Source organism: Microcaecilia unicolor, chromosome 6 (assembly GCF_901765095.1).
Source record: "Microcaecilia unicolor chromosome 6, aMicUni1.1, whole genome shotgun sequence".
Classification (NCBI taxonomy): domain Eukaryota; kingdom Metazoa; phylum Chordata; class Amphibia; order Gymnophiona; family Siphonopidae; genus Microcaecilia; species Microcaecilia unicolor.
The window spans coordinates 14,012,190-14,037,921 of record NC_044036.1 but is presented as its reverse complement, the minus strand read 5'-3'; the positions used below and the strand labels follow the sequence as shown (position 1 = coordinate 14,037,921).

General features: G+C 43.7%; 1 protein-coding gene across 3 annotated transcripts in view; it reads right to left on the bottom strand.

Annotated features, from left to right (window-relative positions):
* RAD54L (RAD54 like) overlaps positions 1-25,732 on the bottom strand; it is an 83,618-nt gene that overhangs the window by 47,775 nt on the left and 10,111 nt on the right. For 2 of the 3 annotated variants that reach the window (XM_030205874.1, XM_030205875.1), the window contains exons 3-8: positions 22,671-22,790; positions 15,056-15,116; positions 11,612-11,747; positions 10,802-10,871; positions 6,740-7,028; positions 4,118-4,242 (exon numbers count right to left, since the gene is read on the bottom strand). In XM_030205874.1, coding sequence (XP_030061734.1) covers positions 4,118-4,242; positions 6,740-7,028; positions 10,802-10,871; positions 11,612-11,747; positions 15,056-15,116; positions 22,671-22,790 — 801 coding nt within the window. The remainder of the gene's footprint in view (positions 1-4,117; positions 4,243-6,739; positions 7,029-10,801; positions 10,872-11,611; positions 11,748-15,055; positions 15,117-22,670; positions 22,791-25,732) is intronic. The other variant, XM_030205876.1, reaches the window with a different exon arrangement.

Sequence of the window (25,732 nt, the reverse complement as noted above, 5' to 3'; positions counted from 1 at the left end):
GGGGGGTTAGTTTCAGAGCGACGGAGGGGGGCCCGGCGATCTCAGGGGGGGGGGGGACCCTACTTACCGGGAAAAACAAAACTTTGCTAGGCCTTACTTTCGGGGGAGGCCTTATATTTTCTAAGGGCACCAAAAACCTCGGTAGGTCTTATTTTATGGGGATGCCCTATTTTCGGGGAAACACGGTATTACTTAACACAGTACTGGACCAGAACCAGCATGATGAAAGCTAAGTTATTCACCTGTAGCAGGAGTTTTCCTCCCCCCCCCCCCCCCCGAGGACAGCAGGCATATATTCTCACAAATGGGTGACACCATCCAACAGAGCCCAGTGTGGACTCTGCCAAAGTGTACTGCCACTTTAAATCTTTTAAGTCAGTGTCCCCATCGCTTGTGCACAGGCGCCTTCTGCCCGATGCGCGAGTGCGGGACCAGTAGCGTTAAATCTACGAAGGCAACTCCAAGGCCAGGTGGGCGGGTTGTGTGACTATATGCCTGCTGTCCTCAGAGAACACTTGCTATAGGTGAGTAACTTAGCTTTCTCCGAGGACAAGCAGGCATGATATTCTCACAAATGGGTCTCACTAGCTACCAGGCTCACAAGAGGAGTGTATTCCGATAGTCAAGTAAATAGTGAGTCTGGTGGTAAATAGGCCAGAGGGTGGAGTTGGATTTTTAAATCCTAAAAAGATTCTGGGGAACTGCTTGTCCAAACCAGCTATCCAGTCTGGAATACTGGGCCAGACAGTAGCGAGTTGTGAAAGTGTGGCTAGAAGACCACGTAGCCACATTGTAAATGTCTTGAATAGAGGCAGAACAGAAATGGGCTACTGAAGCTGCCATAGCTCGCATATTATGAGCGGTGACACGGCCATCAAGGGTCAGCCCAGCCTCAGCATAGATGTAGGAGACAAGGGCTAGCGTTCATCAGAAAGACTTGGCTGTACACCACAGATGACCCGATATTAAACAACTTATGTCCCCCGGTTATAAAATCCTACACTCGGACCAAAAAAAAAGGGGGGTGGACTAGCGATCATCTACAAGTCATTCCTGAATGTGACGTTATCAAACCTTCTCACATCTTCCCTAGAAATACTGGCGTTCACTCTAAATGACCTTTCCTTCAAGAATACACTCTGCTGGACACTATTCTACAGACCACCTGGCAGTTGAGCAAAAGCCAGTGATGACTTCACCAAATTCATCTCTAATATATGCACAATCCACTCAAATGTGCTGATAATAGGCAACAAACATTCTCTTAGATAATTCAGAGGTCCCACAGACTCGGGAAGTCTTCCACTTCCTGACATCCTGGGATATCCCCAAACCAGATACGATCTCAACAAATTGCAAGGATCATCTACTAGACCCATTTACTCACAGACTGTTGAGTCATAAAGACACGTGCATATCAGACTCTACTTGGTCATCCATCCCTTGGTCAGGCCATAAACTTACCTGAACCCTAAACTGGAGTGAAATAAACATGAGGACCAAAGCACAACCCATCAAAGTCCCCACCAGAGGCAAGATGACAACCGCTGAATTATAGGAACAAATATCAATCAACTACTCACTTCTGGAACCTGAAAACAAACACCCCCTCCCCCCCCCCCCAAAAAAAAAACAGGCTTCCTCATAAACTGGGACCACCAGAGTATGGTTGTATTAGACAATTTAGCCCCCAAAACACTGAAAAACAAACCCACAAACTGATCATCCCCCTGGTTCAACCGAGTTACTGATCACCAAAAGACATTGCAGGCAACTAGAAAGAAGGTGGATGAAAGGGAACACGACAGAAGACAAAACCCGATGGAAACAAATAGTAAGAATATATAAAAACCTCATTAAAGAAGCAACATCAAAATTCTGTGAAGTCTACAGAGTGGAGGAGTGGCCTAGTGGTTAGGATGGTGGACTCTGGTCCTGGGGAACTGAGTTCGATTCCCACTTCAGGCACAGGCAGCTCCTTGTGACTCTGGGCAAGTCACTTAACCCTCCATTGCCCCATGTAAGCCGCATTGAGCCTGCCATGAGTGGGAAAGCGCAGGGTACAAATGTAACAAAAATAAAATAGATACTATTGGAGATTCTACATGGAATGTTGCTACTATTGGAGATTCTACATGGAATGTTGCTATTCCACTAGCAACATTCCATGTAGAAGGCTGCGCAGGCTTCTGTTTCTGTGAGTCTGACGTCCTGCGTCAGACTCACAGAAGCAGAAGCCTGCGCGGCCACATTGGTGATCTGCAAGGGCTGACTTCTCAAATAGTAGCAACAGTGGAGGAGTGGCCTAGTGGGTAGGGTGGTGGACTTTGGTCCTGGGGAACTGAGGAACTGAGTTTGATTCCCACTTCAGGCACAGGCAGCTCCTTGTGACTCTGGGCAAGTCACTTAACCCTCCATTGCCCCATGTAAGCCGCATTGAGCCTGCCATGAGTGGGAAAGCTCAGGGTACAAATGTAACAAAAATAAAATAGATACTATTGGAGATTCTGCATGGAATGTTGCTATTCCACTAGCAACATTCCATGTAGAAGCCTGCGCGGCCACATTGGTGATCTTCAAGGGCCGACCTCTACATGGAATGTTGCTAGTAGGACTCTGGGCAAGTCACTTAACCCTCCATTGCCCCATGTAAGCCGCATTGAGCCTGCCATGAGTGGGAAAGCGCAGGGTACAAATGTAACAAAAATAAAAAATAAAATAGGCTTAGGCTGCCCAAACATCAAAAAGCTCTACAGCCTAGAAAATAACCTCCTTGACACGCTCAGTGGCCTAGTGAGCTTCAGTAGTCGCGTACTCGAGAAAGGTTGATGGGTCCTGGGTAGACAAAGGGCTCAGAGGTCCCTTGGCCAAAAATTGAAAAACCTTTTTTGAAAAAAAATTAAACTATGACAAAAACAAATAGTTATGAGGAAAATTTAAACCAAACAGGCAAAAAGTTTATGTATTGAGGAGAGATTTTAAAAAATACAACTCGCATTTGGGCCGAAAGGCACCCATGCATGCGCGGTGGGGACACTGCCTTAAAAATTTTAAATGGCAGTACACTTTAGAAGTGTCCATACTGGACTTTGTCGGATGGCGTCACCCAATTGTGAGAATATCATACCTGCTTGTCCTTGGAGAACTCTGTTACTCAAATGCCAGAAATAGATCTGGTTTTATAAATGAAAAATGAATACGCATTTGTTTAAAATAATTTAAAACCCACACATTTACGATATTCCTGTTTAAGTAATAAAAACATCTGACCAAGCATTGTAAACAATGTAAATTTAAAATAACTTATAAACATCTCATACAAGGACAGCAAAAAAAGAAGCACACAAGGGTCTTCCAGAGTGGGACAATCAAAAATCTTTTAATAAATTAATTAAATGGATTTCCAACATGTGCTTCTTTTTTTTGGCTGAGCTATGTTAACTTGTGTAATTTGATCAGCCTGAAAACCACCATCGGAGTTTGTCAGAATTATCTAGCAACAAGAAAAAAAAAAAAAGCCCGTTTCTCCAAAAACGAAACGGGCCCTAGGAAGGCTCTCGTCTAAGCGATTTCTCGTCTCTCCCCTGCCCTCCGCTCCACGTCCAGCGATTCTTCCCTGCCCTCCCATCCCATCCATGTCCAGCGATTCTCCCCTCCCCTCCTATCCATATTCAGTGGCTCGCCCCAGCCCCCAACTGCCCCCCTTTTAAGCACCCGCATTCCAGTTCAACCCCAGCCCTCACCTGCCCACCCTCTTCTCCCACAACAGCCCTCCTTTCCTTTCTGCCGCCCTTCCTTTAAAACTTTTATTTTACCTGAAGTTGCAGCGGTGTCAGTGAAAGAGGCAGGCTCGGCTCGCCTTCAGCCTTTCCTTCTCTCTCAGCGTCCCGCCCTCCTCTGATGTAATTTCCTCTTTCCGTGAGGGTGGGACACAGAGAGAAGGGAAGGCTGGAGGCGAGCCGATTACGTATACCTCATTTGCATACGGTTACGAACCCTGCCAGCCAGGGACGCAGATTGACGAATTATTAAATAAGAAGATACAATTGATGACAGTCCCTTTACAAACACTTGACTGCTGCTCAGACGGCCTTGATAGCCGAGCACATCACCATACCTCATCACATATGACGAGCCCAATATTGCCCTTGTGTAGAATATCAGCATGGAGACGAAAGGTCTCATAAGAAATGATCAGGATCGGGGATGGGATTCGAACTCCGTTCTGGCTCATGAATCCAGCTACAGTGGGAAAAACAAAAAGCTCTTTTTTGCTTATGTTAAAATACCCCCCCAAAAATAAAAGCAGTTGTGCTAGAGAATGACATGGGGACGGGGAACCGCAGTAACCGCGGGGATGGGGACACAGCTCGCGGGGACGGAGCGGGGACAGAGGACAAACTTTGTCCCGTGTCATTTTCTACTTTGAAGCCTGTTAATGAACTGGACTGTTATTTATGTTTGACTGATGCCTACAAAGATATTTTGATTTTTTGGAAAAACAAGCAAACATACTGGCCACAACTAGCAAAATTTGCATGGGAGACCCTGTACATCCTGCTACCAGCACATCTTCTAAGAAGAAAACTTCTATTCTAGGAAGGACTGTGGAAGACAGGAGAGCTAGATTGAATCCTGAGATTGTTGATGATTTCTTATTTATCCACAGATTTAAAAAAACATAACAGCGCTTTATAGGGCATATTTTTCCCCCTCTAGGGCATATAGAATGGGTTGTATTTTATACCCCTGGACATTTTAACAGCGTGAATTAGGATTCCTTGGTGTTGGGGTTGGAAGGGTAGAGGGTGGTGGTGGGAAGGAGGGTTATTATAGCTGCTCATTGTTATTATTGTTCTCGATTTGTAATTTATACACAACAGTTGCACAGCATATTGTTCCTTTTTATACTTTAATAAAAGATTATAAAATCAAAAGTGTTTGAGGCTTCTGCAGATGAGGACAGAGCCCACAGGGACGGGGTGGGGACGGAGACAAACTTTGTCCCCATGTCATTCTCTAGTCTGTTATATAAAACAAAAAGTGAGGAGAATGGTTGAGGATACCAACACTTGTATATTTTCAACACATTTCGCAATTGTAGACATCTCTTCGGAGAGGAGCATTACAAGTCCGTATTGCCTTTTATTATATATTTTATAAATCCCTTTTGGAAGAGAGGAGACCTAAGAGGATTATATCTCGACAGTTCCCTTGGAGCACATCTTCCGAGTTACATCTACCAAGGTTGTAAAGACCCCTGAGGCAGGCCTTTGGGCCGAAACACGGCCGTGTCGGGTCACTTTTCTGTGTTATTTTTTATTTTTCATTTTTAAATAAAATATACAAGTGTTGGTATCCTCAACCATTCTCCTCACTTTTTGTTTTATATTCCACGGTTTCGTGAGGATTTCACCTCCTTTTTTGTTTTCGCATTCTCTAGTCTGTGCCACATACTATTCCCATTTTGAGATTTTTCAGGGCAGGCTGAATCAGTCCTGGCTTTACCCTACTGCATGCAGAAATCTGCAGTCCTGATTTTATTAGAGAAATGAGCTACATGCATACCTAGGATCAACCCATCTTTGAAAAAAGCAAACACCCTCCCCGCCAAGCAAAACCCATTTGACATTTTAATTATATAGTAACACCATTACAAGGTTAAACTGCTTTAATATCTTAAAATTTCAAACAGCTTTTCCTATTGTAATGCACTCAACAGGATTTCTCTTTCCCTGTGGCTCTTTGTCATACTCTTTTTTTTTTTTTTTTTTTAATTAGGGAACTATGCAACAGGCCAAAATTCATCTCTCAACCAATAGAAAGCATGACACTCTTGATGGCACCTGCCAAAAGAAATGCATAAAGGATGAACCAGGGATGACTGACTTCCTTCATATCAAACTCTATCAAATCACTTGACTTTCAAAAACAAGAGTCTTCTGCACCCCCTCCTCCCCTCAGGAATCTAACGACACGCAGACTTTGCTGCAGTTAGGAAGCCCTAAGCTGCCTGGGTGCGGGGGAGGGGGGGGGAGAGAAAGAGGCAGGGAAGAGAACACGTACAGTAAGAGCAACTCATGCTAACTTTCAGAAAGATCTGATAAGCCTCACCGATAAGAACCTAATACGTGCTACATAACTGGCTATATAACAGACCAAAGACCCACCGAGACCAGCATCTTCTTATAATAGCCAATCCAGGTCACAACTACTTGGCAGGATCCGAAGAGGTAGATCCATAATTTTACTCACTCCTAGAGATCAGCAGTGGTTTTCCCAAGTTCTCCTGGCTAATACTGCAACTTGTCCAAACCATTTCCCCAATAATGTTTTGATAACCCAAATCCATATTTAGCCTATGTATACAAAATATTAATAATTCCAAAGACTATTTCTCTGCCTCCTGCCCCACCCACCCCAAGCAATAAAAGCTAACACTGCTCCATGCAAATCCACACACTAAATCACGGGTAGAAAAACCTGACAGCAATCACAGTTTCCAAAGAATCAAAAACTCAAGTTACTTATCAATCTGCCAAGCAGGGCCAGTGACAGCTCTCTGGAGACTTTGATGTCCTGTACCATAGTCAAATTTCACCTTTGTTATTGTCCAGCTAGACCAGGGTTCTGTGGTTTACCGGTAAAACACAGACATTCACAAAAAAACTGCATGCTTGTTTTTAAATTTAGCACAACATTATTGCCCTTAAAAAAAAAAGGGTGGCACTGTTTATACCTAACTGACGGTCAATCTGTTCTTTAGATCCTCCGTCAATAGCAAGTGGCTGTATTCTTCCTCCCAGCCATTTACAGACTTCATTAGACCAGTTTTTCACCAGGCTGGATGGTGCGACCACCACTGCTTTGTTGATTTCTGGCTTGCTTTCTGGACTCTGGCGGAATAAGGTCCACAGCAGGGTAATGCACTGCAGCGTTTTCCCCAGACCCATCTCATCAGCCATAATGCAGCCGTAACTGCCCGAGATGCGGCAGCCTGTCACACATTCCCAAAGGAATTTTACCCCCTGGAGGAAAAGGAAAAGCAGTACTCAATGCAAAATACTCATTTTTTTTTTCTCTTTTCGGTCTCATTCCTTTGTCCCTAATATATTTTATGTGCTAGACTTACATTTTCTTGGAATAAAATGCATGCACCTCCTGTATTCCTTTGGTAGCACATATTTTCATATACACTCTTCTCAGGCTGCTCATAAGTATTGCCATACTGGGAAAGACCAAAGGTCCATCGAGCCCAGCATCCTGTTTCCAACAGTGGCCAACCCAGGTCACAAATACCTGGCAAGATCCCAGAAATGTCCAAAACATTTTATACTGCCTATCCCAGAAATAGTGGATTTTCCCCAAGTCCATTTAATAACGGTCTATGGACTTTTCCTTTAGGAAGCCGTCCAAACCTTTTTTAAACTCCGCTAAGCTAACCGCCTTTACCACATTCTCTGGCAACGAATTCCAGAGCTTAATTACACGTTGAGTGAAGAAAAGTTTTCTCCGATTCGTTTTAAATTTACTACATTGTAGCTTCATCGCATGCCCCCTAGTCCTAGTATTTTTGGAAAGCGTGAACAGACGCTTCACATCTACCCGTTCAACTCCACTCATTATTTTACAGACCTCTATCATATCTCCCCTCAGCCGCCTTTTCTCCAAGCTGAAGAGCCCTAGCTGCTTTTAGCCTTTCCTCATAGGGAAGTCGTCCCATCCCCTTCATCATTTTCGTCGCCCTTCTTTGCACCTTTTCTAATTCCACTATATCTTTTTTGAGATGCGGCGACCAGAATTGAACACAATATTCGAGGTGCGGTCGCACCATGGAGCGACAGAAAGGCATTATAACATCCTCATTTTTGTTTTCTATTCCTTTCCTCAGGTTGTAAAAGACTTTACATTTGCCTTGGGATTCTGATAAGGGTTAATTCTAGTTAGCTTTATAATGGCAGAAACTTCAGAAATTTTAAGACACTTGTTTTTCAGACAGTCAACAAAGCAAAAGTAAAATGAGAACCAAAATTGTTTTGTTCGTTGTCAACTGACAGCTGAAGCTCCAGAAATTAATTTGGTTAGTGTGGGCTGCTTGTTCCACTATCCTCCAGTGAAAGAACAGCTCATGAGATGCCAGGAGTACATGCTGCAGGTTGAGAAACACATTTCTCAGTATCCTATTAGTTCTATTTTTAATGCTGCTGCTGCTGCAAACCCTTTTTTCTTTTTCTCACTGTCTCTGGAGAGAGCTGTTATTTCTCGGTCAGACATCTTTCTGGCACTCTCTTATGCAGAGTATGGTCTGCTTTTGACTGAGAAAATAGCCTGAGAATTTGCTTTGGGGAGAAGGGTTATTTGGCCAGCCAGTAGTATAGTGTGAAAAATGTAATCTCACACAACCTGATGCTAGTTAACTGTGTCACTGAACAAGTGATTCCTCTCCCCAAGGGCCATTTTGGGCTATCACCATTTTCTCCTATCAGACAAATGACATAGGGCTGGTGGTTGGGAGGTGGGGATAGTGCTGGGCAGACTTATACGGTCTGTGCCAGAGCCGTTGGTGGGAGGCGGGGCTGGTGGTTGGGAGGCGGAGATAGTGCTGGGCAGACTTATACGGTCTGTGCCAGAGCTAGTGGTGGGAGGCGGGACTGGTAGTTGGGAGGCAGGGATAGTGCTGGGCAGACTTATACGGTCTGTGCCAGAACCGGTGGTGGGAGGCGGGGCTGGTGGTTGGGAGGCGGAGCTAGTGCTGGGCAGACTTATACGGTCTGTGCCAGAGCTGGTGGTGGGAGGCGGGACTGGTAGTTGGGAGGCAGGGATAGTGCTGGGCAGACTTATACGGTCTGTGCCAGAACCGGTGGTGGGAGGCGGGGCTGGTGGTTGGGAGGAGGGGATAGTGCTGGGCAGACTTGTACGGTCTGTGCCCTGAAAAGGACAGGTACAAATCAAGGTAAGGTATACACAAAAAATGGCACATATGAGTTTATCTTGTTGGGCAGACTGGGTGGACCGGGCAGGTCTTTTTCTGCCGTCATCTACTATGTTACATATGGACCTCACGGAACACCTTGGGAGAGGCCTTTTGTGAAGTCCGAGACGAGCCAAGGAAGACATTGTTGTTAAAAGAAAAAAATAAAATGAAGGCAATAACACCATTTAATACTGTTCAGAGAAAGAACACCGTCAGCATTATGGAATTGCTACTCTAAAGATATTCAATCAAAATCAAAAATAGGTTGAATCTGTACGTACCATGTACTGGACTTGCCAGAATTTCCTCTACCTTCAAACTGAAAATGGTTAACAAATATTAATCAACAGAACCTCAAACTTCCCAGTAGGGAAAATGCCAAATGGCACTAACAAGTCCACTGCTTAACGATGGGAACAGAGTATTATCATAGGTTCATAATAATATAGGGAGTAGAGGAAAAAAGAACCCAGTCAGTTATAAAGATATAGAATACTAGCCTTTGAGCCTGTAAAAACGGGCTATTATAGGAAGGGGGGGGGGGTTGAAAGGCCCGCCTCCCGCCGAGTTCGCCGCTGCCCCTCCCCCTCCGAGTTCGGGCCCCCCCACCGAGCCGTCACCACCCACCTTCCACCCGGCCGGGCCCTCGCTCCGCTATTGAAACAGCGAGGGTCCGGGAACGCAGCACTGAGCTCTGCTGAGCTGCCGACGTCGGCCTTCCTTCTTCTTCTCTGCCTCTGTCCCGCCCTCGTGTGACGTAACGTCGTCGAGGGCGGGACAGAGGCAGAGAAGAAGAAGAAGGAAGGGCGATGTCGGCAGCTCAGCAGAGCTCAGTGCTGCGTTCCCGGACCCTCGCTGTTTCAATAGTGGAGCGAGGGCTCAACTGGGTAGAAGGTGGGTGGCGACGGCGACTCGGGTGGGGGGGGGGGGCGTTAGACGGCGGTGTCCCTCCCTCAGAAATGCGCAGTACAGACCCTCTGTGTTCCGCCCCCCGTCATCACGTATTGACGTGGGGGCGGGGCAGAGGTCTCTACTGCGCATTTGCGAGTGAGTACGGTCACTCGCCGTTTATATGTTTGATAGATAGCCACGACACCCTGTACCACTAAAAACGGACAATTTTCAAATGGAAATTCACTTTACTAATTCTTTTTGTTGCCGATGTACTCTTTTTTGATGAAGTCTGCACTAGACACTATATGAAGAAAGAATGAAATGGCTTACATGTGCATTTCTTTTTAAAGCTTTCAGTAAAAAACCTTTTGGGGCAAGAAGTTTTACAGCAAAGGGTCATGGGTTAGACTGAAGTCAAGGGGGTCAAACGAGAGTAAAATGGAAATATTTCTTCATGGAAAAGGTGGGGGGGGGGAACATGAACAGTCTCCCAAGGGAGATGGTGGAAACAAATACAGAAAGCTTGGGACAAGTTCAGAGGATTCTTAGTTACAAGAAGTAATGGTTAAAACAGAACTCAAACATGGTATGCGGTTCTACAATGAGAAAAGGAAAAGTCCATAGACAGTTATTAAATGGATTTGGGGAAAATTCACTATTTCTGAGATAAGCAGTATAAAATGTTTTGTACATATTTGGGATCTTGCCGGGTATTTGTGACCTGGATTGGCCACTGTTGGAAACAGGATGCTGGGCTCGATGGACCTTTGGTCTTTCCCAGTATGGCAATACTTATGTACTTATGTAAAAATAAGGGGCCTGTGATGTCTCTCCATCTTTGTAGTCTATGTTAGTAAGTATTTCTAAGACAGGAATCTCCTATGGTCACAGTCAACGCAAAGAAAGGCTTGGCTTGGTTTAGTCGAAACTTACTTCCCGCTGATGAGGCCGCAAGACTTTACAGAGGACGGGATCTACCACAACATGGACCTGGAGTTTCTCCCTGGAAAAACCAATAAGCAAACCAGAATTCAGCAACATTAAAAAAAAAATACGTTAATACACAAATATGCAATCCTTTCGTTTATTTTGCAATACCTCGAAAGCATACACAAGAACAGGAATGTTGCACAAGGCTGTTAGCAGGTGAAAATGCTTGCCAAGCCTGTGCAGGGGAATCCACAGCCAGTCAGTTTTTAGGATATCCACAACTACACAGGAAATTAATGCATACGCTGGAGACTCATGTGCAAGTTTAGTTCAGGCATGTTCGTTGTGGGTATTTTAGAAACCTGACTGGCTGTGGGGTCCCCAACAGGTTTGAGAAACTCTAAATTTATCCTCAATGAAATCTGAATGCTCTGCTAACGACACCACAAGCTTCTGCTGAAGCACCTAAGGAGGTATGACAAGACAAGGGAGGATATGGAAGTATACAGAGTAGTAAAACCCTGATGCCCTTACACTGTCGTTCGTAATGCAGAAAGAAGATTTTCATAGGTGCTTCCAAGGGTTACTTCTACAAAGTGCTAGAAATCTGAAGAAAAGCAGCAAGTTCTTGCATTTACAAAATGATTAAACAAATCTTTAAAGCCCAGATCCAGAAAAACATCTCTCAATGTTTGCAGGTCAGTCATTCTTATCAACTAGTATGAGCAGAGCACCTAGCACTGGCTGACTGCTATCTGGACTGGGCCACAGGTTGGGGGGGGGGGGGGGGGGGAGGGGGCAAAGGGAACTCACTTGTCTATTTTGAGCTGATCATGTGCACTCAGCTTTGGAGGCTCGTACAGAACCAGTGCGCCTTCTTCAAAAGGGTCGTGGAGTGCACGTCTTACGCCAGCTTTTTTAATACCCAATGCACGGAAACCCAAGGAACCTGAAATATTAAGATATAAGGGGGAGGGGGTACAAATGTCAGCCATTCTAAAGAAAGGAGTTTAGTCTCTATCTTTTATTATTTATTTATTGCACTTGTATCCCACATTTTCCCACCTATTTTTTTTTGTTAGATTTGTACCCCGCGCTTTCCCCACTCATGGCAGGCTCAATGCGGCTTACATGGGGCAATGGAGGGTTAAGTGACTTTGCCCAGAGTCACAAGGAGCTGCCTGTGCCTGATGTGGGAATCAAACTCAGTTCCTCAGGACAAAGTCCACCACCCTAACCACTAGGCCACTCCTCCACTGTTGCTACTATTTGAGATTCTACATGGAATGTTGCTATTCCACTAGCAACATTCCATGTAGAAGTCAGCCCTTGCAGATCACCAACGTGGCCGCGCAGGCTTCTGCTTCTGTGAGTCTGACGTCCTGCACCCTCACAGAAACAGAAGCCTGCGCGGCCTTCTACATGGAATGTTGCTAGTGGAATAGCAACATTCCATGTAGAATCTCCAATAGTAGCAACAGAATCTCAGTAGTAGCAACATTCCATGAAGAATCTCCAATAGTAGCAACATTCCATGTAGAATCTCCAATAGTATCTATTTTATTTTTGTTACATTTGTACCCTGCGCTTTCCCACTCATGGCAGGCTCAATGCGGCTTACATGGGGCAATGGAGGGTTAAGTGACTTTGCCCAGAGTCACAAGGAGCTGCCTGTGCCTGAAGTGGGAATCGAACTCAGTTCCCCAGGACCAAAGTCCACCACCCTAACCACTAGGCAGGCTCAATGTGGCTTACAGAGACCTGTTATAGCATAATAATACCAGGTTAAAGAAAACAATTGGTATTACATAGAGGTTGAGGAATACAGGTAGGTTTGAAGAAGTCATTATTGGAAAAATACATTCTGTGTCATTTTGGTTAGGTATTGTGTTGTCGTTAGTTAAGGGTTCTCGTGGTAGGCTTTGCTAAAGCATGTACAACAGGGAAAACATACACATACATGAATAAAAACTGAAGATAAGCAACACGGTTATAGAACAGGTTCAAGCCAGTGCCCCAGTTCCAGCAGGGTCAAGGATGAAGAGGCAGATAAATACCCCTGGCTACAGAGAGCTTACAATGAAGGCAGCAAAGCACGAGGCATGACAGGAGACAGAACAAGGACACTGCTGTCAAGATGAGGACTGTGGGAGCTGGAGTCTAGGCAGGGAACGCTGGGGGTATATCTGGCAAAGAGAACACGACTTAAGCAAACAAAATCTGACAGCATTTTATTTCTAAAGCTCTACTTCTTTATAATCTGTAAAAGAAATAGTGAAATCTGTCATAATTATATTATCCATCTCTTAAATTGACACACCAAGAACAGCCGAGTCACTTGTAGAGGTAGGTGGACACAGGGCAATGTGTGAATACGGCTGGCTGATGCCTTCATCATAAGGTACAAGAAAAATAGGCAGGCGATTCTCAAGATCCAGCACGGAATAGAAAAAAAAGATGGGAATCGGCAATGGCGATGTTGAGAAAAATAATTTATTCACCACATTATTTAAAATAGGCCCTATTTTAAATAATGTGGTGAATAAATTACTTTTCCCAGGCCAGAAAGGAGATAAGACACAAATGTTCACTTTTCTCTTTACCCCCAAAGCCCTACTCTGGCATTTAAGAGTCCACCCTCAGCACCCAGTCTGTTTCTGGGAGGCAGCAAAGACTTCATCCCTCCCAAAACCCCCAAATTTATAACATTAGGTGACTTCAATACTCCTTCCTCAGCCACACGCCTGTGATGAGACCCAGTTACACACAGACGCTCCTATTGGATAACTCAGCCTTCTGAGAGAGGCAAGCGACAGTGCACTAGATATAAGAACAGCATTCACAGCAACCAGGCCTGTACTACTTTGTGACAAGAACTCTGCTGCACGTCTTATCTTCCGCCTAAACCGATATGCTCATATCACCCCTCTCCTCAGGTCACTTCACTGGCTTCCAATCAGATACCGCATACAGTTCAAGCTTCTCCTTCTTACCTACAAATGCACTCAGTCTGCAGCCCCTCATTACCTCTCTACCCTCATCTCCCCTTACGTTCCCACCTGAAACATCCGCTCACAGGACAAATCCCTCCTCTCAGTACCCTTCTCCACCACCGCCAACTCCAGGCTCCGCTCATTCTGCCTCGCCTCACCCTATGCTTGGAATAAACTTCCTGAGCCCTTACGCCAAGCCCCCTCCCTACCCATCTTCAAATCCTTGCTCAAAGCCCACCTCTTCAATGTTGCTTTCGGCACCTAACCTTTAGACCTTTCAGGAAATCTAGACTGCCCCTATTTGACTGACTGTACATTTGTCCTTTAGATTGTAAGCTCCTTTGAGCAGGGACTGTCCTATGTTAAATTGTACAGCGCTGCGTAACCCGAGTAGCGCTTTAGAAATGTCTAGTAGTAGTAGTAGTATGTTGCTATTCCACTAGCAACATTCTATGTAGAAGGCTGCGCAGGCTTCTGTTTCTGTGAGTCTGACGTCCTGCACATATGTGCAGGACGTCAGACTCACAGAAGCAGAAGCCTGCGCGGCCACATTGGTGATTTGCAAGGGCCAACTTCTTCTACATGGAATGTTGCTAGTGGAATAGCAACATTCCATGTAGAATCTCAAATAGTAGCAACAGTGGAGGAGTGGACTAATGGTTAGGGTGGTGGACTTTGATCCTGGGGAACTGAGGAACTGAGTTCGATTCCCACTTCAGGCACAGGCAGCTCCTTGTGACTCTGGGCAAGTCACTTAACCCTCCATTGCCCCATGTAAGCCGCATTGAGCCTGCCATGAGTGGGAAAGCGCAGGGTACAAATGTAACAAAAATAAAATAGATACTATTGGAGTTTCTACATGGAATGTTGCTACTATTGGAGATTCTACATGGAATGTTGCTACTTTTGGAGATTCTACATGGAATGTTGCTACTTTTGGAGATTCTACATGGAATGTTGCTACTATTGGAGATTGCTTGGAATAAATTTCCTGAGCCCTTACGCCAAGCCCCCTCCCTACCCATCTTCAAATCCTTGCTCAAAGCCCACCTCTTCAATGTTGCTTTCGGCACCTAACCTTTATACCTTTCAGGAAATCTAGACTGCCCCAATTTGACCGACTGTACATTTGTCCTTTAGATTGTAAGCTCCTTTGAGCAGGGACTGTCCTTCTATGTTAAATTGTACAGCGCTGCGTAACCCTAGTAGCGCTTTAGAAATGTCAAGTAGTAGTAAGATATATGCAAAAGCCTTGGCATCTTACCTGTATAGTTTGGAATAGGTACTTTGAAGGGTTTGGACAAAATACTGCGGATAAATGCTTCCTAAAGACAGAAACAGTTAAGCATACGTTAAAGTCATTTGTTCTGTCAACACAAGGCCACCACTGGCAGATAAAATGCCGAGCTGATAATGGAGAACTGATGAAATGTTTCAAATGCATCCCGATGACTTTTCAAGAGCATTCAGAGATCTCGTTTACATTTCTACACTGCTAGATTTCTAAGTGAATGAAAGGGTCACACTGGGACAAGCACAGACTCTCAGTGCAAGCTCTCTTGTCTATTAGAATGCTTGATGGAAATTTAGAGTTTCACCAGCTGGTACAGAAAATTACAGCAGATTCAATAAAACATCCACAACATCTCATAAACCACCTAGTTCATTTTTGGAAAGTAAACAGAAGAGCAGTAAAGCCTCAAGGTTAAAAGGGCAACCCAGGCTACTGTCCTGCCAGGACTGCAAGAAGGTCCCTCACCTTGGGGGTGGTGGCATTGCCATGGGATCGTTTTGAGGTTAGTACTTACTTAATAGTGACAGTAGGCAGGAGACTGGCTTGGGGCAGTTGAGAACTGCGTCTAATTCATGTGTGGCTTCACTCTCCTCCTTCTCTGGCACCAAACCAGACACAGGCTTCCAGCAGTGCTCCAGTGAGTCAACCAACCTGCTCATTCTACATCCAGCTCTGTCTCCATCACTTATTGTTTAAACCAGGTGTGGGCAACTATGGTCCTCGAGGGCCACAATCCAGTTGCGTTTTCAAGATTTCCACAATGAATATGCATGAGATCTATTTGCATACAATGGAAGCAGTACAAATCAAATCAATATCAACTATTCAATGTAGAAATCTGGAAAACCCAATTGGGTTGTGGCCCTTGAGGACCATGGCTGCCCATTCCTGGTTTAAACCCGTGGAGGGGCATAATCGAACGGGGTGCCCAAGTTGTCCTGAGGACGTCCTCGCAGGACATCCCCGCGAAGGGACGGAGAAATCCGTATTATCGAAACAAGACGGGCGGCCATCTTTCGTTTCGATAATACGGTCGGGGACGCCTAAATTGCGAAATTTAGGTCGACCTTAGAGATGGACATCCCCGATTTTCGGCGATAATGAAAACCGAGAACGCCCATCTCAGAAACGACCAAATCTAAGCCATTGGGTCGTGGGAGGAGCCAGCATTCGTAGTGCACTGGTCCCCCTCACATGCCAGGACACCAACTGGGCACCCTAGGGGGCACTGAAGTGGACTTCAGAAAAGGCTCCCAGGTGCATAGCTCCATTACCTTGTGTGCCGAGCCCCCCAACCCCCCCCCCCCCCAAAACCCACTCCCCACAACTGTACACCACTACCATAGCCCTAAGGGGTGAAGGGGGGCACCTACATGTGGGTACAGTGGGTTTCTGGTGGGTTTTGAAGGGCTCACATTTACCACAAGTGTAACAGGTAGGGGGGAATGGGTCTGCGTCCGCCTGCCTGAAGTGCACTGCACCCACTAAAACTGCTCCAGGAACCTGCATACTGCTGTCATGGAGCTGGGTATGATATATGAGGCTGGCATAGAGGCTGGAAAAAAAATATATATTTTTTTAGGGTGGGAGGCTGTTAGTGACCACTGGGGGAGTAAGGGGAGGTTATCCCTGATTCCCTCCAATGGTCATCTGGTTATTTAGGGCACATTTTTGTGGCTTGGTTGTAAACAAAAAAAAAAGGACCAAGTAAAGTCATCCAAGTGTTCTTCAGGGACGCCCTTCTTTTTTCCATTATCGGCCAAGGACGCCCATGTGTTAAGCATGCCCCAGTCCCGCCTTCGCTATGCTTCCGACACGCCCCCGTGAAGTTTGGTCATCCCCGCGACGGAAAGCAGTTGAGGATGCCCAAAATCGGCTTTCGATTGTGCCGATTTGGGCGACCCTGGGAGAAGGACGCTCATCTTCCGATTTGTGTCGAAAGATGGGCGCCCGTCTCTTTTGAAAATAAGCCTGATAGTGTCCCTCTTCTTCCTCCTCCACTTCTCTCAGAGCTCTTTTCCTCTTGGTTTTCCCTACTCTCTCCTCACCAATAGTGAAATGCATTGGAGGTATAATCATTGCTTTATTTCCACTAGGAAGTGCTTTGACCTTTTGCACCAGGTTTGTGTCCATTTAGCTCATCTCCAAAAAAAGAATGCTCTGTGTGAGGTTATTAAAGGAAATGTGTTAAAAAATATATATTTTTTTTCATATAAACGGGGCAAGGAAAAAAAAAACCCAAAAGACAAAACACACCAACCCCTCCCCACACACAAAAACACAAACCACCTAGAGTTATTTTTCCCCTCCCGTTTTCCTCAGCAACCACCTGGAATAGCGACCTGAAGTTTTACAGCTTTGTTATTACTATCTATATGTCGAGTGAAATGAGATTATCTTTAAACATAACATAAGTACATAAGTAGTGCCATACTGGGAAAGACCAAAGGTCCATCTAGCCCAGCATCCTGTCACCGACAGTGGCCAATCCAGGTCAAGGGCACCTGGCACGCTCCCCAAACGTAAAAACATTCCAGACAAGTTATACCTAAAAATGCGGAATTTTTCCAAGTCCATTTAATAGCGGTCTATGGACTTGTCCTTTAGGAATCTATCTAACCCCTTTTTAAACTCCGTCAAGCTAACCGCCCGTACCACGTTCTCCGGCAACGAATTCCAGAGTCTAATTACACGTTGGGTGAAGAAAACTTTTCTCCGATTCGTTTTAAATTTACCACACTGTAGCTTCAACTCATGCCCTCTAGTCCTAGTATTTGAAGCTACAGACTTTTTAGTGTGAGCACCCAGTGATTTTTGCAAGTTCAAAAATGTTTCCACTGTAAAACTATCATTTTTTTTTTTGGGGGGGGGGGGGGGGACCACAAAAAAAACCCCAAAAGAAAACAGGGTATTAGCTTACTGTTAATGACATCACAGTGTCGTAGACTTTTGTCTGGGGAGCAATGTTGGGAGGCCTATCACAAGCTCCACCCAAAATCGCAAACAATTACCAAACGCAAGGAAGCGCTGCAGATGATCTGGGACAGCCTGGCACAGGGACCGATAGACTAAAATCTTGACGTTTTGAAATCCAAACGTTCAGGTTCCCAACATTTTAATACTGTCTTTAGGAAAAGAGTTTTTGGTTGAGGAAAAATCTAGGGTGCTAGGTGTTACTCTTGGTTCTTCTCTATTGCTTAAAGCTCATACAAGTCATTTATGGCAGAAAACCTTTTTCTTTTAAGATGAGACAATTATAATTAGCGAGGAGCTATTTTAATACATCTGTTTGCTCCGTTAGTCCACACATTGATCCTTCCTCATTTGAACTATTGTAATGTCCTATATTTAGGGTTATCACCTAGGTTACTGAATAAATTACAACTTATTCAAAACACTGCGGCCTGGCCGATTTATAGACTTAGGAAATTTGACACTATTGCACTGGCTTCCTACACATGTGTGTAAAATTTAAATCGGCCTGTGTGTATGTCAAGTAATTTATGGGTATACATCAGAATTGTCCTTTGATTTTCTAATTTGTCAATCCTCTTGAATATAGGCCTTGTTTGGTTTCCTTAGATCTAGAGGAGTATATTTTTAGAAAATTTTTAATGCTTTGGTTCCCTTTTGCAATAATTTCTGTATTCAACTCCCTACCCTCTTTTATAAGGTTGGAGAGTAACTTTTTTGATATTTCAAAGGAAACAGAAAACACTTCTGTTTGAAAACTTACGTAATTTTGGGTGATTTGTGATTCTACGTAATTCACTTTCTATTGTAAACCAAAGTGAACCTCTGAAGGGATATTTCAGTATATAAAAGTGATACATTGACATTAATGTTGACTGAAGGCCTGTGTTTTTCCCCCATTTTGTTTTGCTCTACTTTCACTCAAAATTTAGGCTTGGTCCTTAAAATTAAAGCCCAAAGAGGATGGATACTGAGCATTCACAGTGACCGAAATTCTGACTCATTGTTAATTGTGTTTGAATGACATCATTTTACTGGGTTTTAGCTCGAACATTAACGCTCAAAAATTGCTAGGTGGTAATGCTAAAGTGTCAGTAACATTAACATAGCTTAAGATAATTAAATGATAGTAATATGTAAGTATGATGATTAAATAAGTACTTAAAATTTCATTGAAATTCAAAGCAGTTGCTCAGGAAATGGTAAAAAAAAACCCCAAACCCCAACACTCGAGGGGGTAAGCTGTTCTTACTTTTTTCTATTGTGTGTCTGTATTTCCGCAGGTTTTTGGATCAATTCCTGTCCCTGAGAAAGTAGTTGCTGTCAGTCCCCGTTTAGACCTGCCCAACAGAATCAGTCACGTGACTGCTGAGCACAGACTACTTGTTACCCTATTTTAAACACTGCTGTCTGCGGTGTCCGTGCCACGGCAGCGCGTGCCCAAGGAGCATTTCATGCTCCTTTGGTAAGCCTATGGAGGGCAAGATTTGACCGTCTGTTTTTAGTAAACAAGGTTTCCTTATGGGTTTATTGGGGTTTTATGGTGGGATGTTGGTATCATTTTTTTTTATTTTGTGTGGTGGTATGCAACAGCCTATTCTGGTGATTTGGGGAAGGTTTACTTTTCCGGTGGGATTGGGGTTTCAGCCGAGGTCTCGCTCACTGCTTTTATGTGGGGAGGGGAGGTGGGGAGGTTAGGGAGGGAAGGATGTTAGGGCTGTATCATTGAACTGTTGTTCAATAAGGTGTAAAGCGGTTTTGTTTTCGGATCTTTTTTGGAGCAAAGGTTGCAACAATTGTGGTTTTTTAAATTCTTTTAACGGAAACTTAGCTAAGAGGGGCCGCAGGCTTACTTAGCCTCTTCTCTCCCAAATGGCTACATGATGGTATCTCAGCCCAGGATGTGAGGGAATGGAGAGGGGTTGGCTGCGATTAGTCAGTGTGTTTTGGGGTGTACTCAGTTGAATTGTTCATTTTTATCTTATCGGGAAATTTTAGAGATACGAGTGCATTCTTTTTTTTTTTTAATTTCATGTGACTTTTATTGTCTACCTTCACCTCTGTCAGAGACTTGGGAATTAGTTTATCAGAGTATTGTGAATTTGACGGTGAGGTTTCCAGCGATATTAGTGTTAGAAGATTTTTACCCTACATATTGACGATCCGCAAGATAGCCGCACTAGAAAGTTTATGGGATTTATGAAAAATCTGGGGTACAGAGTAAACTTTCTACATATTTGGGAGGGCATTCTTTAGACTTGGTATTTGTAGGGAAGCAAAACGTTTTTCAACAGTGGAGGAAAAAAAACCCCAAAAACAAAACTTAGAACGAGGAAGAACCCATGGTATCATGATGGTTTATTTGTTGCATCGTCAGTTACATAAGAAGGAGCGGGTGTGGAGAATGGCTTTAGCTGTTGGGGCTGCAGCGTTTTTATGCGGTGCAAGTGACAAGGGCAAAAATGAAATATTTAGAGAATTTGGTTAAGGATGTCCCAAATCCAGCATGTAAGATTTATCAGGTCTTGAAAGGGTTTCAGCCTGGAAGCTTCTCCTTCTTACCTACAAATGCACTCAGTCTGCTGCCCCTCACTATCTTTCTACCCTCATCTCCCCTTACGTTCTCGCCCGTAACCTCCGTTCACAGGATAAATCCCTCCTCTCAGTTCCCTTCTCCACCACCGCCAACTCCAGGCTCCGCTCATTCTGCCTCGCCTCACCCTATGCTTGGAACAACCTTCCTGAGCCCTTACGCCAAGCCCCCTCCCTGCCCGTCTTCAAGTCTTTGCTTAAAGCCCACCTCTTCAATGCTGCGTTCGACATCTAACCCTTACCGTTCAGTAAATCCAGACTGCCCCAATTTGACTGCCCCTATCGGACCGACCGTTCACTTGTCTATTAGATTGTAAGCTCTCTGAGCAGGGACTGTCTCTCTTTGTTAAATTGTACAGCGCTGCGTAACCCTAGTAGCGCTCTAGAAATGTTAAGTAGTAGTAGTAGTAGTAAGTAGACTTCAGGGAAGTCAACCAAAACCTGGAGGTGGAGATATTGGCTGCATATTTTAGCAGCAAGTTAGATTTACATGCTGGAAGGGAGGCAGGGAAGGCTGTGTGAGTGGGGGACGGGAGTTGAGCCTGTGGGATGGATGGAATTTAAGCAGCTTTCCTGGGTAGAATTTAAAAATTGTTTGTGGGGCTTAAAGAAGGTTCAAATATGGTACCTGTGATCTGGATTAAGAATGAAAGGCTAGGGTTTGTGAAGCCGATGTACGTTATGATGGTGAATAATTTGAGGGGTGGGTCCCAGAAGCTGGGAAAGTCACAGTGGTTCAGCTGGTTTGGAAAGATGAAAAATGAAATGTTCTGGATGTAACTATAGACCCATTTCTAATTTGTGTGCGAAAGTAGTTGAGAGATTAGTATTACACCAATTGACGGATTATGTTGAGAAGGGAGAAATTTTGAGTCCATATCAGTCAGGGTTCTGAGCTGGTCATGAAACCGAAAGTTTACTGACCATATTGTTATCTGATGTTAGAAAACATATTGATGTTGGTGAGGTGGCTTTGGCAGTTTCACTTGATTTGAGTGAAGCATTTGATCTTTTAGATCATACACTGCTACTGGTTAGGTTGGCGTTGTTAGGGGTGAAGGTCTCCAGTTTTTGAGTGGCTTAAGTCTTCTTGTGGAGAGTTCATGTTTTGTGCTAGAGTTCAGTGTGGGGCCCTTCAGGGGGTCTTCACTGTCCCCAGTTTTGTTTAATTTATTTTTGGCCCCACTAGTGCGAAGAATTCAAGAGTTTTCAGTAGGCGTCTTATGTATACACTGATGACATTTTAGTGGTGGGTTATACCTCCCCTGCTTTGGTGGACCTATCTCCATTAAACGATTGGTTACTGCAGCATAAGATGATTTTAAATGTTGCAAAGACCAGAGCATGTTGGCTTACTGGACATCGTCCTACACCAAATGCATTACCGAAGGTCAAGTCTAGTTGTGTGAACAATTCTGATTTTGGGAGTCATCCTGGACTCAGGGTTGTGTTTTGAGAAGCAAGTATCTTGGGTGCTACGCATGGGGTTTGTTACAGTACGAATGTTTGCAGGCAGTTAAGCCATACTTTGATCAGGATACGTTACATGTGTTTTAACATTATGCCAATGTGGTTTACGTTGAGATGCCACACTATGACTTAAAGAGGTTGAGGACCTTACAAAATGTGGCCATTAGGTTGTTGGGTGGTGTACGTCAGGTGAAACGTTACCCATTTGTATATTTGCTATCATTGGCTACCGGTGAAGTATACATCCTTGTATAAGGTTTCAGATATAATACATAAAGGCATTGTATCAGGGAGCTCACAAGTACCTGGTATCTCTTATTCGCCCATACATTCCAGGTCGCCCGTTGCGGTCAGCTGCAGGGCAATTGCTTGCATTGCCTGAGACAGGCAGGGGGAGTTTCTTTTTGGCAAGTCCCAGTTTTATGGAATCAACTCCCCCAAGATTTGAGGGGCGAAGGGTCCCTTAATTTGTTTAAGCGGAAATTGAAATCATCTTCTTCCAAGAAAGGCACACAAACACACACACATGCATGCATAATACAATACTTACATGTTTGCTGATGTTCAGATAGGCTGGATGATTTGTCAATTGTGTCAAAGGTTTACGGAAAGGTGACATGAAACTTTCCCAAGTGCCATTTTGAGAGCTTGGTTTTCGCCTCTTAGGAGTCTGAAACATAGTATAAAAATATGACTATGTTGAGAGCTGAACGTCAGGTTACCAGTAGGAATTGTGGGAGATTTTAGCGCAGAGTTGCTAGTGGGATTTAAGATAGGAAATAAGTAGGTGAGATGCCTCTAGGTTTGAGAGACAGCACATCTGGAGTAGCAGACTGAGAAGAGCGAGATTAAATCAGTCTGAACAAAACTCTTACCTGTTGCTCATCAGCCCCTCTCCCTACTCTCTGCACCTCTCCTCTATTGGTTCCATATCCTATCTATATATTGTAGTTCTTATTCAACTATTTTTACGATTAGTTTGTAAACTGCTCTGATTACTTACTTGAAATATGGTATATTAAGAAACTGAACTGAATAAGGAGGTAAGGAAATTAAGGCAAGGATGCCCTCAGTCAGGTGTTGAGACTTTGTTAATTTCAACTGGTATTTAAACAGAAATAGGGATAATAAAACTTGCTTCCGTCTTGTTTCTGTGGATGTAGCTGGAGCTTTTGACTCTGTAGAATTAGATTTGCTGGTTGATATACTAATAGAGTTAGGAATAGCAGGACAGGTTCTTCATTGGTTTATTTCATATTTGAAGGTGAGATCTATGATTGTCCGGAGCGGTTCTCAGGTTTCAGCTGAAGTTGACTGTGGAGCACCCCAGAGATCAGCATTGTCTGCCTTACTGTTTAATATACTTTTGGCACCACTGGGTAAAGTTTTCCAGAATCTGGAGATTTGTTATCGCTTTTTTGCGGATGATGTGCAATTTTTTCCCCCAATAGTATCACGTGGGGATGTTTTGAATGACCAATTAAACATGTATATGAGAAAAACAAAACAATGGATTGTTGAACATGGAATATTTCTGAATGGGGCAAAAACAGAAGTTATGATTGTAGGTGGAGAAGAGATGGTAGTTTGGCCAGACAAGGTGTGTTTGGATGAGATTTATGTTTCAATCAAGAACGAACTGGGGGTCATTTTAGATAATAAATTGACTATGAGGTCTCAGGGAGTTAATGTGATTCAACAGTGTTTGAGGTCTCAGGGAGTTAATGTGATTCAACAGTGTTTGAGGTCTCAGGGAGTTAATGTGATTCAACAGTGTTTGAGGTCTCAGGGAGTTAATGTGATTTAACAGTGTTTAAACATTTACATATGTTATACAGACTAAAATCGATGCTTTTTGTTTGTGATTTTTTGTTGTGTGGTTATCACATGTCTGGACTACTGCAATGCCTTGTACATTGGTATATCATCTATCAGCGTCAAGGCGTTGCAAGTAGTTCATAAGACGGCTGCTAGAACAGTAATGGGCGTTGAAAGGTGTTAACACCTGTGCTTAAACAGCTTCACTGGCTTCCTGTTTTACAGAGGATTCAATTTAAAGTTCTTTTTTTCTTTACTGCTCCATTTTACTTGAAACAAGCTCTGCAGATTTACTGCCCATGGTGTATGTTGAGGTCTGAAGCTGCCGTGCTCCTTTCAACTGTGGACACCCAAGCCTCAGCTTTTGTTTCAGCTGGTATTAATTTGTGGAATGTTTTGTCCTGATAGCTTTGGCAATGTAGTAGTAAAACACAATTTAGAAAGTTGCTGACAACACAACTGTTTGTCTGACTTTTAAAAATTGTTTATGAAGAATTGAACTATTTTAATGTTGATTTTATGGTGTATGTATGTAACTGTTCTTCTGAATAATGTAAATGTTATCTTGTAAACCACCTAGTTATGGTGCATAAATATACCAGTATTTGCAGCTTATTAGTTCTTCTTGCTGTGGTGATGGAACCCAAGTACAATGCTTGAGTGAAGTGAAACCAGTGGTTCAAAAGGTGTTTCCATGAGTCCCAAGTTGATGAATGAGCCTTTAAGGGACGTCATATATACATGAGGCCCTTAGTGAAATCTATATACCAGAAGATACATGGCAAATGGATTTTCCATCGAAAGGGTTATGAAATGCTGCTACTGCTGAAAAGGTGAACGTGCACCAAATACATTTTTAGTCCTGTCTTCAATAAGTGAAGAAAATACGAACGTATAAGTGGGACCGAGCACGCAATTGAGTCCTGACCTTGGGTTTTAAGCCACTAAGCAACATGGTTCCATTTAAGCTGAAAGGATTTTCTTGTGGATGTTTTTTCTAGATGCTAACTACATTTCTTTGATGTCCTCGGTGAAAGATGATCAATTATTTGCCGTTTAATTTCTATGCTGTCAGACATAGGCTTTTTAGGTTGGGATGTGGGAGGCCCTTGTGCTGCTTTAGAAGATGTGTGTGTTTCCCTAGGGGTATTGATTGAGATGATACAAGCGCAAGCAGTCGAAGGAACTGGACCCATGGCTAACACACAGCAATGACGACTCTAGCTTTGTCTCTGCAAACTTTAGGTAACGTGAATCATTATTTACTCTTTCAAAAAGTTAAAAACAAGAGGACACTCCATGAAGTTACATGTTAATACTTTTTAAAAGAATAAGAGAAAATATTTTTTTTTCACTCAAAGAATAAGCTCTGGAACTCATTGCCAGAGGATGAGGTGAAAGCAGTTGGGTTAAAAATAAATAAATAAAAAAAGGTTTGGACAAGTTCCTGGAGGAAGTCTATAATTTAAGATAGAAATAGCAGAAAACACTATTTATCCCTGGGGTCGGTAGCATGGATGGGTGTCGTGCAATAGTTTTTGTGGACTTGAACCTGATCCTCCTTATTTGTTGACATGAGACATTGCTGCTACTTGATTGTCAGTTCTGATCAATATGACTTGGGTTCTGAGCCAAGGTATAAAGGCTTTTAAGGCAATGATGCTTTTCTTTGAACCGCTTCCAGTCTTTTTACATTTTTAGCAAGATACAGCCTCCAAAACTGAACACAATACTCCAAGTGAGGCCTCACCAACGACTTGTAGAGGGTCAACACCTCCTTTCTTCTGCTGGTTA